This window comes from Rhipicephalus microplus, chromosome 5, assembly GCF_043290135.1.
Source record: "Rhipicephalus microplus isolate Deutch F79 chromosome 5, USDA_Rmic, whole genome shotgun sequence".
NCBI lineage: Eukaryota > Metazoa > Arthropoda > Arachnida > Ixodida > Ixodidae > Rhipicephalus > Rhipicephalus microplus.
Window position 1 is genome coordinate 10,486,253 of NC_134704.1, and position 18,464 is coordinate 10,504,716.

At 47.1% G+C, this 18,464-nt stretch overlaps 1 protein-coding gene across 4 annotated transcripts in view; it reads left to right on the forward strand.

Moving 5' to 3' along the window:
- The window catches only part of Isha (Insulator su(Hw) mRNA adaptor), a 117,907-nt gene that overhangs the window by 69,286 nt on the left and 30,157 nt on the right, over positions 1–18,464 (forward strand). For all 4 annotated transcript variants that reach the window (XM_037426192.2, XM_037426195.2, XM_037426193.2 and 1 more), the window contains one exon: positions 8,659–8,871. In XM_037426192.2, the coding sequence (XP_037282089.2) occupies positions 8,659–8,871 (213 nt within the window). The remainder of the gene's footprint in view (positions 1–8,658; positions 8,872–18,464) is intronic.

Genomic DNA, 18,464 nt, shown 5'->3' on the forward strand with positions numbered 1-18,464 from the left:
ATCAGAGACCACAGAATGGAGTGGAATGATTCTGATGCATTTTGCGTCTTCGCTCCCAGGCAGCGCTGAAAAAGCGACTTTTGTGACAGTCTTTCGTAGATGGGCAGCATAGCTGCAGCGACATAGTCCGGTAGGCTGTGTTTATGTTTTGGCTGTGGCTCACGCTTTGCCTCTGCAGCTCTATGGCGGCACCACGATTGAGCCCCTCTGGGCAAAGTTCATGGTGAGGGTCCTGGTCAGTCGATGTGACGGGGTGATATGTTGCCATCACTGCAAAAGGATTGGTTCTGATGCATTTTGCGTGAGCGAATGCATCAGCTGCATGGCTGTTAGGTCAGTTGAATTGTTTCTCAAGGCCCAACCATAATATCCTGTCAGCTTTTCAATGAGGGCTTTAGTCAGCTTCCACTTCCCACTCAGTGGCTTATCACTTTTCTGCACAATGTTTCGAAGAGCACTTCCAATCCTTTTCTGAACATGGTTCAGACATTCTTCTTTTACAATTGGCACTAGCCCGTACACATTCTCTTCTGTGAGGGCAGCGAAGGTACGGCTGTCTCCGTCGGACACAAGAGTGGTGTACCGCAGGCCATGCTTGGATACAGACCGCCCAAAGAGAGTCAAGCCTGCCTCCACTTCCATGCTTCCCGATTTTGCGTCTGTGTTTTTCTGGCAAATGTGGTGCTTCTGCCAGCTTTCGTATGCTGCATCTCCAGGTTTGGGCCCTGTTTGGCATCCAAGGCAGTGGTTTGAAAGAACTAGAGCATCCAAGATGAGACCTGTAAAGAAGTCAATTACCGATCCCACTCCGATGTGTGATGTGTGACCCCGCTTATGCCATGTGCCATCGTACACCACGGTGATGTCCTTGCAGAAGCTGGGGTCCATTTCTTTATATGTTTTGATCACTGCTGTGGCAGAATCAGCATAAAACTTCTCCAAAGCGGTGGCCTCTGGCTTCCTGAACGTCTCTTTCAAGTGCTTTTGAAACGTCTTGTGGTGAAGACCTCTGTAAGAGACGTTCATGGCAGCCCAAAAGTCATTAAGAGCTGTTTGCCCCTTGCCTATTTGCTTTATAGCCATTATGGCGCGGACATTTACATCGAAGGCCTGCGTGTCCTTTTTGCGGGGTGATGTCCATAATTTATCGACGGTGCCACAAGAGGCGCACACGACTTCAAGTTTTGTTGCAAGTCCAAGCTTGGTGCTCTCTTGGACAGTCATAGCACCTTTCAAACATTCTTTGCACACTGTGCGGCTGAGCACGACGTTAAAGATGTCCATTTGAACGAGCGAAAAATGTTCGCCCTCACTTGTCACTGCAAATGCAAGAGCCGGCTGCATCAGTTGAAATTTCTTCTGCGTCGCCGGCGTAGACTCGAGTTCAGCGCGAACAGCGTCACGACGTTTCGCATTCGCATCGATTTCTTCCTTCGTTAGGAAACGCGTCCGCAGATGAAGCGACGGTCCACTCACGCTTGATGGCGGCACCGATTCAGACGAAGTGCTGGGTCTGGCGATATCAGAAGCACTCGGTGTCACACTGGATAGCATCGATTCGGAGCACGTGTCGAGCCCGGCGATCTCGGAAACACTCGGTGCATTTGCGGCTCCAGCCACACTCGATGTGTCGGATTCTCGACTGGCGACAGCCGACAACACAGTTCCGTCGCTGCAAGCGTCTACGCAGTCGGCACCCGCAGCAGAATAGCGGAATTTCGATGATCGTACAAGCCGCATAGCGCGCCTCCGCGCACCGGACTTCTGCACTGACTTCGGCTTCGTTGCCGGCATCGCCCGCAACAACAAAGACGAAAGGCACAGAACTAGTGCAAAAAGAAAAAAAAAACGAGAGAAAATGATCGAAAAGATAGCACAAGGCGAAGAGCGGCTCGTAAGCAGACGTCTGTCGAGGCGGACGGAGCAGAGAGCAACAACGAAGCGAGCGCGCTGGACGCGCCATCGAGAGGAGCGACCGCCCCCGCTGCTGCACAGCAGCCAATGGCGGGCACGCTTTCTCCCGCGAGATATGAATGCGCTGCTCTAGCCAATCAGCGCTCCGCATCGCATCGCGGGAAAACGCCAATAGCGTCTCAACTGTGCTGCCGACGCCATTTTGCAAGGCGGCGAACGAGAGAGAAAGAATTCACGGTCAAAACAACACCAAGATGGCGCGGGACGACCGCATGATCCGGGAATGGCGCGTGCGCGAAGTTTGGTTTGATTTCGGGATTTGCGCCTGTTTTGGACGCCGCGGCGGCCTCGAAAATAGTATTTTTTTTGCACTTTGCGGTTGAATTACGTGCTGATAATTACAGAATAGGTAGTTTATGAGACATACAACCCAAAAATGTGGTTTTTCAAAAACCGACTTTTTCGCGATTTTTCGGTTTTCAAGGGCCGCGTCCCCCCTTAAGCACAGTTAATAAGAATGGAATGGCACGTGACCTGTTGAGCCGCGCGCGTCTAGAGCCATGCTAGCGATGCGTATACACTGTAGCCGCAGCCAATGTATTTTTTTTCTTCCCTTTGTTCGTTCACCGCAGCGTGCCAAGGTATTTTTTTTCTTCCATTTGTTCGTTCACTCCGCCTCCCCTCCGTAACGACCTTGTCGCTCAACTGCATTGTAGCCTGTCTTTCATCTTGGGGGACTGCACAATAAGCGGTGTGCGTATACGTGGGGTTCTATATGAGGGTAAACGGGGAGTCGAACAAGTCCGCATTATAACCGGTTCTGCACTATAGGCGTTTACGTTACAAGTGGTCTACACTTAGTCTGCGTAAAGGTGGCTTCACTGCAGTAGAGGGGTGCTAAGGCGTGAAAGCACCTCTTTATTTGATGTGCACACTGCCGCTAAGCCTCACTGCAAGGTACAATAAACATGGTACCCTCACATCGATTCGTCATTTTTGACACTTAAAAAATCGTTATAGCGGCTTATGTGCAGGTCATTCCAAGCCAACTGTCCCAGCCAAGGTGCTCTATCGTCTGCAATTTGCCTGTAAAATATTCAGGACTATATTGGAATATAGGCGGAATTTTTTTTAATGCAATGAAAAGTCAACCCTCGTCTTATATACCGGTCATTGGCAGGGAAAAAAATTGCAAGTCTCGCAACAATGGGCAGCTGAAGTCGAAAGCCTCCATCGCCATCGTGAGCCCCAGCAGTGGTGCCGTTGGACAAGGCTAGGCAAGCCCTACAGTGTTCTAGAAACGCTATTTTGCCTCGGTTATCTGCTGTCAGTCTACTCTTTTCTTTTTTTTATTTACTTCAGAAATGAGTGCTAGTCGACAGCAGTTTACGATAGGCTTCAAGAAAAAGGTTATCTAGTATGCTGAAGCGCACGGCAAGCTGACGGCACAAGGGGAATTCAGTGCATCAGAGAAAAGCGTACAATGCTCGAGGAGCCAAAAGCAGTGCATCACATCCTGCACCAACAAACAAAAAACATCATTTTGGAGGGACTACAGTGCACCCCGAACTGGAAACGCTACTTGCCGAATTCGTCTTGGAGCTGCGTGCAAGGTTGCTACCCTTAACAGCAGAGTGCATCTGCGTAAAAGCTATCGAAATAGCGCGTGACTCTGTGCTCACGAGGGAGCCATTCAAGGGATCATCATCGTGAATGCACCTATTTGTGAAGCAGAAGGGCTTCGCACATAGGCGGCATACTTCAGTCTTTCTGCTAATGCTGCATCAGTAACGCATTGGATGGAACGGGGGATGATGCTCTCTGGGACATTAAGGGGGGGCGCGGCAAGTAAAGTGCCGATTTTGGTCAAAATATGCGATTTTCTGATTTATTTTTTTTCGTAATCTTCAGACCTTCAACTTCCTTGTTCTAAAATATTACAGCGAAACGTGCGCTACAAATCCCGCAAATAGTGTTTTTGCCGAGGCTAGTCGCCAAAAAGTGCGAAAAAAAAGCCCCTGAAACGGTGTTGTTCACGCCGCACAAACGCGCCAAGTTGTTGACCGTGGGCCGCCATTTTGGTAGCTTTGGAAAGAGGAGAAAGCCGGCTTCCCGATGGTCGCAGTCTCGTATTTCGCCGAGTGAAAATAAAAGCGCGAGGAGCAAGTAAAAAAACGAAAACGAAGAACGGCAATTGGCTGCGCGGGTCACGTGGTAGCAGGCGCGACCTCTTACTGGTCAAAGCTGCGCCGCGCACCTTGGCAACCTTGGAAGCGCGAGCGCATCTGCGGCCGCCGTGTCGAGAATCATCCGGCGTGCGCTTCGTTTTTTGCCAGTTTGCTGTTTTTGTGATAGTTCGCGTGCTTTTTTTACCAAGCTTTGTTACATCGGTGGTCTCTTCTGAGTGCTTGCTCATACTGCGGTGCTATGTTGCCGCAAAAAAAGTTCCGGAGCGTCCACAAGTACGGCAAGCGTCGGAAAGCTTGGAACAAAGGGCAGACGACTGCGGCTGCCGTCCCAGTCGCAGTTCCGGACGGAGCATGCTCTTCGAGCGTCACGGAGCCTCTACTCAGACCCTTCGCTGATTGTTGTGAGGCCGAGAGTGTGGAAGGTGCCACATCGTCGTATGTCAGACCGCCGGATGCCGTCGACCGTGATGGACGCTCTCGCGAACCCGATTGCGGTGGCACCGCGTCGGCAGCCGTTGCAACTCCGGGCGTGCGCGCGTCGAACATTCTATCGCGAGTTTCGGCCCAGATTCCGAGCAGTGAAGAAATCGCGCAGCGGGCGCAGACAAGGCGGGATGTTTTGGATGCCGTAGCATCGAAGTCCGCTTCAAAGCGGAAGCTCGAGCTTCTGAACGAAGGCTGCGACGAAAATGACGGCGGTAAGGACTCCACATTCTTCATTGTAAATAAGAAGATGCTGAACGGTCTGCTTTCGTCAGTAAAGTGCAACAAGTGCGACGAAGGGTCGATACGCCTCGAGACTACGCACTGCCTTGGACTCGCGGCGAGGATGGAACTTTTTTGTGACAATTGTGGCAGAGTGAACAGTGCGTGGTCGTCCCCGAGGTGCTCCGGGCAACAAAAAACGAACCCCTTTGAGGTAAACGTGCGTGCTTTGAGGGCTGTGCAGTCAGTTGGCAGGAAACAATCTGCCATAAATGACATTTTTTCTGCGATGGACATTTCGCATCGAGCACTGCACCACAAGTCCTACCAGAGACTGCAAAGGAAGTACAGCCACCCTGCCACCACATCAGCTGCCACCCGCATTGAAGCAGAAAGTGCACAGAAGGTGCATGACATTTACAAGGACCTAGGAGGAGTGCCAGGCAACATTGACGTCATTTACGACGGCACGTGGATGACGAGGGGGCACAGAAGTCATATTGGCGTGGGCTGTGTAATCGAGCTGTACACAGGCTTGGTCTTGGACCACTGTGTCCTGTCCAACTACTGCCAAGGCTGTGCTGTTGGCCCCAAGCCTGGTGACGACAACTATGAGGAGTGGCTTGAGAAACACAAGCCACAGTGCCAAAAGAACACCGATGCTAATGCAGGCCAAATGGAAGTAGAAGCAGCTAGGATCATGTTTGAAAGATCGTTTACCAAGTACAAGCTTCGATACATCAATGTGCTCTGCGACGGTGACAGCCGTACGTACCTTGCCCTCACGCAAGACAAGGTGTATGGCTACATGGTGATTAAGAAACAGGAGTGTGTGAACCATGTGAAAAAAAGAATGGGCACTTCCTTGCGCAACCTTCTTGATGAGCACAAATCCAAAGGCCGAGGACTGAGCATGGGTGGCAAAGGCCGGCTGACGCAGGGCCTGATAAAGAAGTTGACGAATTATTATGGCTGGGCCATTAAGAGCCACGCCAACGATGTTCCTGGCATGGAGAGGGCCATCATGGCCACTTATTACCATGTAACATCCACAGACCAGGATCCACACCACAACCTGTGCCCAAGTGGGACTGACTCCTGGTGCCCGCACAATCAGGCATTGGCCAAGGGAGAGCCGCTGCCGCCTCACAAACATAAACTGCCCCCTCACGTGCGAGTGGCACTGCTGCCAATCTACAAGCGCCTCTCGAACAAAGAGCTCCTTGAAAGGTGTGCGCAGGGAAAAACCCAGAACGCTGTGGAGAGTATGAACAGCCTCATTTGGTCACTCCAGTCCAAGAGCCAGTTCGCCTCCCTTCGAAGTGTGGAAAGTGCAGTTGCAGATGCAGTCTGCCGTTTCAATGGTGGCTGCAAGAGTGCGCTGCAAGAGATCACTGCTCAACTGGGCTTCAATCCAGGAGACTGCTCTTTGCGGCGAGCAGCCGAAAAGGATGCCAAAAGGGTAAAGAGGGCTCAAAAAGCGCATTGTTCCACGACAAAGAAGCGCAAAACTGGGTTGCGCTCTACAGAGGCCAAGGCCACAGCATCTCAGGATTACTGCCCAGGAGGATTCTGAGTGTTTTAGCCATGTTGTGAACTTCCAAACAAGAGTGAACTTTCAAAGTCAGTTTTCTCAACTCTTGATTTTCGCCTATGTGCCTTCGCTAGAACATCTGTCATTTTCTAACAAAGACTGATAGAGTCGTTCCGTTTTTTGCACTAGGCTCAGGAGGCCTTTAGCAGTGCAATAAAGCTTTATCTCTCTTCTTACTCATCATTTAAAATTTTTAGAACACATTTTATAATTACTGCGATGTGTGCGCAAAACAACATCCATGTTTTGGAAATTTTATTTATGGTTACAAGAACTAGAAAAATCAACTAATAGCTTCTTTGCACAAGTTGATGCTTTGGGAACATAATAATATGAAAAAATAATTTCATTTAGCAATAATTATCTCTTTAAGTGTGAAGAGCATTAATTAGTATAATTATGCTTGTAACTCAAAAAGTACAAGAGGTATTTGAAAACGGTTTTCATATTTGGAATCCTCACAATCATCCACATACACACACCAAATTTCATCACAAACAGTACATTAATAAAAAAATTAGTTTTACTTGCCACGTCCCCCCTTAATAGGGAAAAATGAACGTCGTCGGGCTCAAGTTCGGGGAAGTCCAAGTGACAGCACTTTGTGGCCTTCCGGCATATAACTACATAATATTAGTGTCCAAATACTAAAAAGAAATGTCACAACAGTGCAGCTGGTAGTGTCGCGTATTTACCGTATTTACTCGATTCTACCACGCCCTCAATTCTAACGCGCACCCGGTTTCCACGACGAAAAAAAAAAGTAAGACATCGATTGTAACGCGCACCCATTTTTCTTGTTGGCACACAGGATCACACCTCTCGGGAAAAAGACTCTTTTCGGGAGTGTCTTCCGTTTAAATATGAGGTACGGGGGAAGCTTGTGCCTATCTGAGATGCAACGGAGCATTGCCGTCACTCTAGTTTTACCGTGGCCCGATGTCAGCACGCGAACTTGCTTCGCCCCCTTCTTCTCGAAGGTTGTGGTGCCAGGCATGTCGAAGTAAAGAGGCGTCTGATCGGAATTCCCGATTTGCCCAAGCAGGGAGCCGTTGTTGTGCCGCAAGTTTAGGACGAACCTCTGAAAACTGAAGCTTTCTTCGTACTCCTCCGGCAACTTTTGCCATATGCCCATTCGCCTTCAGAGGGAAAAGCCTTTTCTCTTCATAAAGTTAGTTAGCCAGCACCTGCTCGCTTTAAACTGGCTCCGCATTAGCCCTTTTTCTAAGGCTAACTGCATAGCCTGCACTTGGAGCAGGTCTGTCCTCACGGGCCGCTGTGCCGCTCACTGCTCAATCACATACTCGCCGAGCAGCTCTTCAATTTGTGGAAACCGACCCTGCTGTGGTCCGCTGAAGCCTTTGCGTGAATCTTTGCTGTCGACAATATTCTGCTTTTGTTTCCGCCAGTCCCGCACGCATGTTTCGGGAACTCCGAACGACCGCGATGCAGCCCGACTTGCGTCCGTTTCGGCACACGCGATGACTTTTCTTTTAAAAGCGGCATCGTGGTGCACTCGTCAAGTTTTTGGAGTCGGCCCTTCCATGCCGTCGACGCTAATGCACACCAAGACGACGAACTCCTCAGCGCACGTACGAAGTGCCGCACATGGGAAACACATAAGCAGAAATGGCCGATGCGCCATGCCGACGCACGTAGGGGCGGCGATTTTGGAATGCAGATGGCAATAAAATGACCGTATTCACTTTTTTTCGTACTTGATTCTAACGCGCATGCCATTTATAAACTCGCTTAACCGGAAAAAAGGTGCGCGTTAGATTCGAGTAATTACAATACCAAGGTAAGAGTGCGCCGCTATACTTTGCAATTTTTATTAAAAATTCCTTTCAGTGATTCAAAGTTTAAGGGGTTGACCTATGTTCGATCTGACCTATACTCCTGTTTTTATAGTACCCAATGCCAAAAGTGCTCCCCAAAACATTTTTTGCTAAAAAAGTTTACTGCAAGTCTCATGTAAGCTTTTTTGGAAAGCTCGAAACCATGGCTTTTAAGACATCTTGAAAAATTCGTTCATCCTAAATTAGGTCAAGACAAATGCTTACCTTTAGAACAATAGTTAGCGTTTTACTTAAAATAATCTTTACGAACATGAATAAGTTTTACTGGCCAACAGGGAATGATACACCAGACTGGTCAACATTTTTCGCTCTTCCATTTCTCACTTAAAGCTTTGAAACGTGAAGGTTCCATGTAGTTCTTTGTGTGGTGGTTAATGTTGTTTTATTTGCCTTGCAGAGAAATATGCCGAACAGGAGAGGCAACGTGGCATGTCTGATCCACTTGCTCCCACGATGCTTGACATGGTACAGCAGCAACAGCAGGCGCCGCCATCGGCAGAAGCCATGATGGCAGTAGCATTCCCACCAGCGGTAGCTGCAGCCGGGGCCCCCACCGCTGTGGCCATGGTGCCTCCACCTGTGCCCCAGTTCAGCATCCCATTGCCACCAGGTGAGCTGTCTTTTTGTTCGCTCATTTGCAGGATCTACAGTAGACTCAATGGAATTCTCCTAAAGAGACCCTGAAAAGATAATTTGAAATTTTTTCAATCTTTAGGCTAGAGCATTTTCGAACCATTGATTCGCACCACACATTTAAGGGGGGGGACACTGTACTTGAGAAAATATGCCAGATATTTTCATGTGTTTATAAGGGAAATTCGCAGCGTGATTGAGTTTTTGATGCTGATTCCAAAAATGTAATTACTTTTCCTCTAAACCAATAAGTTTTTTAGATATCCTGAAATTATTTACCTATTGTTTGCCGGTATAATGACACAATAAATTTTATTGCAGAGCTAGTATTGGCATATTCCTGTATACTAATGAACATAAGCCACACAGCGGCAGGAGTGCTTTTTTGATTTGATAACTTCAGCAAGGTTTGTCGCACCTTGAATTTCAGTGCCGCCAACACACCCACTTTATGGTCCAATTTCTGGCAAAAATAAAATGTTTGAGGATCACAATCAATAAATTGACACCTATCATTGTGTAAACTACTAAAAATACAGCTACAGTTGAACCCCACTGCATCGAAACTGAAAGGGCGCGGAAGAAATTTCGTTGTAGTGAAATCGAAAAAATATAGCCGATCTGAATTAGCAAATTAAAGATTGTTTATTCTCAATTCAAAAAGTGTCCTCTGCATTTTATTCCATCCTAGCAGCGTCACGGCGTGATTCTCACCCATGCATAGCCAGGCCATGGTGAAAAGCACGTTGAAACGAGGACTACAACCGCTTTCGTGAACGAACCAAACAGTTGCATTAACACGTTAACACCAGCAGCTGTCTGCTGTCAAAATGACGAGATGGCAGCAGGGTATCGTGGAGTGGTGACTTCTGCCTTACTTTATGCCATTCTTATCATCCATCACTCGCGGCTAGCTGATTGTGTTGATAATGCGAACAGCCGCTCTGATTAGTTACCACACTGGCAAAGCGAGAACAAAATGATAAGCATTAGAATCGGAAAAGGCATCGTTCCGCAGATGCACCAGCGCGAAAGAAACCATGAATTGAGCAAATGAGCTTCTTCAGCTTCGGATCGTCTGCGGCTATACAGTAAACCAAATCTAACATTTTTAGCATTTTCAGAACCTGAAAATACGTCGACGAAGTAGAGAACATGCGTTGGCTCCACCAAAAACCACCGCTGTTAAGGGGAGATGCGGGTCGAAGACACTTTTTTTTTAATATTCATTCGAGAGCAATGAAACTTGAGGTGCTTATAGAACTTTTTATGCTGATTTCGAATATATAATGAGTTGTCTTGCAAGTTGCATACTTTTAGTTTTGCAACATGACAAAGTGAAAAACTTAAGCCCTTTGCCCCCCCCTCTTTTCATACCTAAACTTCATTAATTTTTTACAATTGATAGTTCATAATGTTTCAAATGAAGTGTGGAATGCAAACAACTAATTTGGAAGTCCATACAAAATATGTACTAGACGTGAAAAATTTTAACGTGGGAAGTTCATATTTCTCCTACCCTAGTAAAAGTTTACATAATTTTTTTTATTATATAAAAAGAATATTGAAACTTAAACAAGATAATTGCATTTCTCGTACTTTGGAAAAAATTTGGGAAAAATTTCATGCAGATCTGAGCACCAGAAGTACCCGAAAAAGGAGGGGCACATTGACAAAAATGGCAAAATTTGTGTTTTGAGAAAAAGAAGTTTTAAAGTCAAAATTGCATGTTTATTTATCAAAGATGTCATTGAATGCGACGAAATTTGTACACAAGAAAGAAAAATCCTCCTTGTAGTGGCCACTGCCATTCAAATCGGACTAGCTGCTCGTAGCCCATGCCTACAGAGCGCGCAGCCACAACAGCTTTCACGTTGACAGCGTAGCTATCGCGCGAGCTCCCGCTGTCGTGTGTTCTCCTCGCGGTCAGTCCGTCACCCGCCACGCTCACGCTGGCCTCCCCGCCTGAAGCTACTCGCCGCGAAGTATATGTCGCCGAAAGGATAGTCTCGGGGCACTCACTGTTTGGGCAGTGGAGTTCGACGAACGACGCAAGTCCTTTCCGCTTGTCGGCCGGTTCCCGGACACGTAATCCCAAATGGCGACACGTCGGACACATTGCACCGCGCACTACAAGCATGTTCAGTGCTGTCACATCAGAATCAACGAAGACTCGTCGTCCTGTGATTTTTCTTCGTCTTCGAAGAGTCCGATCTTTTTCTGGGAGGCACTCACATATTCGAATGCTGCGGCAAACTCGTCGGGCGCATCGGCGTCATTGCCACTACGTTTTGCGGCAGCAGACGATCTTTTCGTGGTTTGAGTGTTCGGCTTTGATTTGCGCCGGCGTCCTCGAAATTTGTGCGCCGCGTGAAACTTCACAGGCCGGTGACCGCGCTTCCTACGGCTTTCTTCATCCATAACGAATAAGCAATCGAGAAAAGCGTTGTTCAGCTGTGCTGCTCGACGAGACACGGATCCTGCAAGTAGGCTTCACAGCACACAACGGCGCGCAGCGGCCAATGGTGGCTCCCGATCCGTACCACGTGATTTAAAAGCCAGTCGCGGCGCTCGAAAAAGGCGGCTAAAGCGCGTTCTCTTTATTATTTCTTGCGTTGCAGCAGCGCGGGAAACCGTCGCTATTTGAAGAGTGAGGCTCGGTTCTTCGCCTCATGCGGTCGACAATGGCGAGCAGCGGCGCATTATCAGCGGCAAGGTGCTCGAAGATGACACACTTTCGGCCTTTTGACAGCCACCTTGTGCTCTTCAGACGCAATTTTAAAGCATTTCCAGTTGATTCTCGACATAGATTTTTTTTTTTAGAATAGTAGAGGTTCTAATCTTAACAAAACAGGTGAAAACAAAAAATCGATAATTTTTGAGAAAATTCTCGTTTTTCGACCCGCATCTCCCCTTAAGCAAACATGGGCATCGCCATTGCTCAATAGCGATGGCAATGAGACTGCTCTGTTTTTGCCAGTGACAAAAGCAAGGCAGTCTCATTGCCATCGCTACCGAGCAATGGCGGCGCCCATGATTGCTGAACAGCGGTGGTTTTTGGTGGTGCCAACACATGTTCTCTACTTCGTCTACGTATTTTCAGGTTCTGAAAATGCATCAAAATGTTAAAGATTAGGTTTACTGTATAGAAATAGATATCTGAGCCTGGAATAGCATTGTGAAATTTTATTGAAGCAAGACGTTAGAAGAAAAAGTGTTCTTTGTGGTGACAATATTTATGCATTGACTCCTATGGACTGCCATACCTGCCAAGTATCCCGGATTAGCCGGGAGACTCCCGGATTTTGACCGTTTTTTCCAGTTGTACGGTTGTCACGAAAATCTCCCGGAAATCGAAATTTCTGTGCATCATGGGGCCTCATTGACAAAAAGGCAGCTCAATCGGGTCCAGGCTTTTCAAATTTACCTCATTTTATTGTAAATCAGTTTAAGAGGCGTTCATCTAAACGTACAGTATAATGTAGCAGTTTGGGCTAGTTGGTATGACATGACGATAGTTACAGCGTGAAAACAGGACGACAAAGCGCTCGTGTCCTTCTTGTCTCTTTGTCATCGTTCTGTTATCACGCTATAACTATCGTACAGTACAATCTCAGTAATGCGAAACCACGGCAGATACGAATTCTTGAAATTCTTCAGCCCAATTTTACTATGTTCATTGGGTCTCAATTCGATTGTTCCGAAGACATTTCCTAATCGCAGTGGGTGATACAAACTTTAGTTTGGAAACCGTCGAACGAAGGCCGAGAGCAGCGTACTCGAAGCTTTGGAAGTACGCGTCCGACCGGCACACGCACTGTCTTCTACAGTGCGTGTGATTGTCGTTGCCACAACTGCTGTGGACGAAACCACGGTCGCTCTTGACACGGTCACGTATGGCGACGACGTGACTGACAGAACCTCGAAAGTGTGCGCTCAGCCAGTCAAAGCAACGCCTCTCTCCAAATTCTGCGCGGACAAAACTGCGACAGATGCTATCGTAGATGGCATAAAACGACATAGTTTTGAAGGCGCATGCGCAGCCAAGCGCATGGCGATTGTAAAATAAACTACCGCTTGCCGCAACCGCCGCGCACAAAACCGCAGTCGCCGAGAGCAATGTACGAGCTGTGAGGGCACGCAGCTGTATTTTAAAAGCAGGTAATACGTAAAAAGTTTTACAAAAAGTTGCAGTTTCGTCGCAAAGGCGAAGCAATAAATTCGACAGCTACAACTTGGAATGTAACGCTGAGAAGGGCTAGCAGATCGGAACGTGCTGTGCGTTGCTCACACACAAATGACGCACGAAAACGATACTCGCAGGACGAGAGCGAATTAACAACATTTATCGCTCGACACTTAACGCGCTGATTAAATAAAAACAATGCACGATACGTAATCACAGGTACTGATAAGTACAAATTAACAAGTGTCCCAGTTGTTATACCTCGCTGTGTACGAAAAGCGCGCTTTTTTCGCAAAAGGGGCCTGTGCAAAAACCAAAGTGACCTCTGTGGGCCCAGCAACCAACGCTTTCCTTTCAGTGAAAGACGAAGGCACACGATTCCCCCACCAAAGAATAAGCGCGCGCACAGCATCTATCCTCCCTCCCCCCCCCATCCATGGGGCAAAGTACACATGAGACAGAAGCAGGTGGCGGCGCATCTGGATGAGTTCTGCGCCGAGCGCGGGTGGCTTTTTTTCTTTGAGTGTTCATATATATAGATACGTATACATATACAGTGAAGGATGGTGGCGGTGGCGACGGGAAAAAAAAGCAGCCTGAACTGTTCATATAAGTGCTATCGCAATAAAAGGGGACCATGCGCGTTTTGGCGTTCCTGTCGAAAAATCTATTACTGAGCAAAGCTTTGACCCGCGCTTTTGCGGCAGCCAGCTGCGCCATCCCGTCTATTCACGTGTGTCTCAGGAAGACACACGCAAGTTTTTTTTGTCCGAAATAGATAGATTCTGCTAGTTGTGTTGATCCTTTGAGACTCTCACCTTAGTGAAAAACTCTACCCTCGTGTGTTCGGCTACTCCTAGCCACTATAAGACTGCAACGCTGATGTTGACGCTTGCGATTGAGACCCTCCCTCCCACCTCCTTTCGTTTTTTGCAATGTTTTTTGTTTGTTTTCCACTCATTTTTTAGTGACCCCCCCCTCCCCCTTGTTGCGGAAATCTCCGGGATTCAGAATCATTGACCTTGGCAGGTATGGAATGCTGGCGGGGACGCGTGAATTTTTCGTTGAAGCGGCGTTCGTTGTAGCGGGGTTCAACTATACATGTCACAACAAAAATGACAGTCCTAGCTTCTCTAGAGGGAGATATATTTATTAGACAAGTTTGCAACTGCAGCGAAATTTGAATCCTGAGAAGTCATGCAAAAACACAAGTCCATTTTGGGCAGACAGAAGCATGGAAAAGCTGTTTATTTACAATGATTCGCAAATTTAGCTTTTTCAGTAGGCACCAGGCATCTAGTCCTTCTGTTTTGCGTCACGTAAGTGACGTTTTTTCAATGCCCACTGCATGTTTTCCGCAGAGGCACACTTGCGAGCTGATGTGGTCGCCTTGGTCTCGTCTGCCAACTAGGCCGCTTACCAGTTCGGTGGCGCCTATGTGTGACGAATGTGCGCGTGTCATCCGTGATCGGTCGTATGATAAAGCAATGTTTTCCTGCTTGTCCAGATTGAGTTGTTGATGTCGCAGACCGAACTCTCGCGCACTCGCTCATCAATTTCAAAGCTGCAAGAGCAGCGAGAGGTTAGGTTAGACCCAGTGCGCCCGGTAGAGCGCGCATGTCTGGCAACAGAGTCTGAAAATTGCGATGGGCTTGATATCTTCTCTGACAGTTGCCCCCATCCTACCAGCCAATCTTAGGCACAGATCATATCAGCAGCCTGGGTGACCTTGCTCTACCAGAGAAGGTTGTACCGTGGATAGTTAGTTGAAAACGCGTCTGGCTGAACAGCAGTGATCTGTTTCCATTCGCAGCTTACATAGTTTATGCAGAAACCTGAAATCAGTCTGTAAATAACCCTTAGGACTTGGTCTATCGACACAATGTGTTTGTACAAAATCATCTTAACCATTTCAGGTTTCTGGGAATTTAAGGAACTTCTTTGAATGTAGCAACTGCCTCTAATATGATTGCTTTCCTACAGTTAACATGCACCCCTGCACATTTCTCTGTAAATGGAGCTTTTTCCTTTTTTTTTTCCCCTTCAGGTTTTGTTTGAGATTCTACTGCATATACAGTAGAACCTCGAGTATATACAGTGGAACCTCGATTGCTATTTCAGCAATCAACATCGACTTGATATTTGCCTTTATTGTCTCTTTAATATACATTGGAGTAGGTGCTTTTATGGCTTTGCAACTCCAAACTGCAATGAAAATGCTTTTACAGGGGTTACTTGTGGATTAATATACACCCATTCGTTCATTTTGACTGAAAACTTCATTAATTTAAGGGGAGGTGCTACTCGAAAAGGGTTTGGTTTTATTTCATGACCCAGCTCCTTGTACATTTAGGTGATAGTAAAGCTTGCAGTGCTTATTTCATAACTGCAAATATTTTTCTGATAGCTATAGTAGTTCTGGAGTTACTACAACTTTGATATCAAAATATAGGGTTTTTTGTGCACATAATAAAGTTTACTAAAAATTTTCACGCAGAATTGCAAAATGGCTCATTCTGCTGCACTTGAGCTGTACAATACAGAAAAGTACCTCAAGTAGGAAATTTATTTGCTACATATAAAAAAAATTAAAAGTACTAAATGCATATTTTACATCTCTCTATCAGTGGATCAAGTTGTGTAACGAAAAATCTGTGATGTTTATTGCAACTTGAAGTAGATACCGTAATTACTCTAATCTAACGCGCACCTTTTTTCTGGTTAAGCGAGTTCATAAGTCGCATGCGCGTTAGAATCGAGTACGAACAAAAAATTACGGTCAATCCATTGCCATCGGCAAATCCAAAATGGCCGCCCCCTACGTGCGTTGGCATGGCGCGTCGGCCATTTTCGCCTATGTGTTCCCATGTGCGGCACTTCGTACGTGTGCTGAGGAGTTCGTCATCTTAGAATCTAGTAAATACGGTACTTGTATTTTAGAGTGGCTGATTAAGCTCTGTGCGAAGATAAGACTACCGCATTTACTCGATTCTACCGCGCCCTCGATTGTAACGCGCACTCGATTTCCACGACGAAAAAAAAAAGTAAGACATCAATTGCAACGCGCACCCATTTTTCTCGCTAGCCCGCACGATCACACCACTCGAAAAAAGGACTCCTTTCGGGAGCGTCTTTCATTTAAATATGAGGTACGGGGGAAGCTTGTGCCCACATTGACGTGTAACGGAGCATTGCCGTCACTGTAGTTTTACCGTGGACCGATGTCAGCACGTGAACTTGCTTCGCCCCCTTCTTCTCGAAGGTTGTGGTGCCAGGCATGTCGAAGTAAACAGGCGTCTAATCGGCATTCCCGATTTGCCCAAGCAGGTAGCCGTTGTGCCACAAGTTTAAAATGAACCTCTGAAAACTGTGCAGCTTTTCGTCGCACTTCTACACAAAACTTTTTGCAGATGCCCGTTCACCTTCGGAGGGAAAAGCCTTTCTTCTTAATAAAGTTAGTTAGCCAGCACCTGCTCGCTTTAAACTTGCTCCGTATTAGCCCTTTTTACAAGGCTAATTGCATAGCCTGCACTTGGAGCAGTTCTGTCGTCATGGGCCACTGTGCCGCTCGCTGCTCAAGCACATACTCGGCGAGCACCTCTTAAGCACATACTCGGCGAGCAGCTCTTCAATTTGCGGAAACCGACCCTGCTGTGGTCCACTAAAGCCTTTGCGTGAATCTTTTCTGTCCACAATCTTCTGCTTTTGTTTCCGCCAGTCCCGCACGCACGTTTCGGGAACTCCGAACGACTGCAATGCGGCCCGATTTCCGTCCCTTTCTGCACACGCGATGACTTTTAAAAGCGGCATTGTGGTGCACTCGAGTTGTTGGAGTCGGCCCTTCCATGCCGTCGATGCTAATGCACTACAAGATGACCAACTCCTCAGCACACGTACGAAGTGCCGCACATGGGAAACACATAAGCAGAAATAGCCGACGCGCCATGCTGACGCACGTAGGAGGCGGCCATTTTGGAAATGCCGATGGGAATAGAATGACCGTATTCATTTTTTTTTTTTCGTACTCGATTCTAATGCGCACGCGATTTATGAACTCGCTTAACCGGAAAAAAGGTGCGCGTTAGATTCAAGTAATTACGGTATTACTCAATGGTATATTTAGTTTTCGTTCTAGTTTTCTCCCTTTTTCTCGCCAGTCAAGCCACCAAGAGAAATAAGAGTACTTGGGGCATTTTTCAACCACACAGCAATACTCACTATCTCGCTTATTTCCGTTGCCTTTTTCAAGGACCGCGCTCACCATTTTCCGATCAAGAATGCTGTGTTGCGCTGATAGCTGCACGGTCGCCCCAAATACAACTTTCTGTTGAGAAAGCTACAACTCCTCGGCGCCAAGGGCACTATTTTGTCGCATCGCGACCCCGACAAGTAATATCGCGACAAGTAATATTGTAATATCGCGCATCGCGACAAGTAATATTGTAAATGGCAAAAAAAAAAAAAGCTCTGTATATTCAAGGAATTCTACACAAACAAAAATGCTTCTCTTTGCATATAAATGCCTCAGGAAAGCACCAGGGCAGTAGTCTTTATCACACTTTTGTCGTTGCCGTCGCTTTGCTTGTTGCAGGAATCTGGAAGATGATGAACGCTTTCGCTCGGCACTCATGATCCGACGAGAATTCTTCTCTTCTGTCTGTCGCTTGCTCATGGAGTTTTGCTCTAGCTGAAGTTCTTTGAGTATACGTATGGGGCCTTCTTTCATTCCTGAATTGAAGTGCATCACGGCCTCAGCAACTGCAGTCTCAACAGCTATGAGTGAATCATGCTTCTGTTTAGGCATTAGAGACCATATGACAGAATGGTGTGCCTCGTTTGCATTTTGTGTCTTGCCTCTTTGGCATTTTGTGTCTTGCCTCTTTGGCAGCGTTTTAGCAGCTCCTTGTCACAAAGTCACTCGCAGACTGGAAGTAGTGCATCACGGACATTTTGTGGGAAGCTGTAGGTGTGTCTTGGCAGCGGTTCTCCCCTTGCAGCAGCAGCAGCATTCTGCTTGCACCATGAGTCACTGCCACTTGCGCAAAAGGTGTGGTCGAACCTTTCATCAGTCGATGCCACATGATCATATGTGGCCATGGCTGCCTGGTGCATTGCATCTACATCACCAACATTGGACTTCAGAGCCCAGCCATAGTGTGGCAGTTTGGGCTAGTTGGTATGGCAGGACGATAGTTATAGCGCGAGAACAAAACAACGACACAGAGACAAGTAGGACATGACATAGCGCTCGTGTCTTTCATGTCCTTTTTGTCTCTGTTTCGTCGTTTTGTTCTCGCGCTATAACTATCGTCCAGCCATAGTATCTCGACAATTTCTCTATGAAATCGCCTGACAAGCAGCCTCTTCCACTTAGTGTTTCGCGA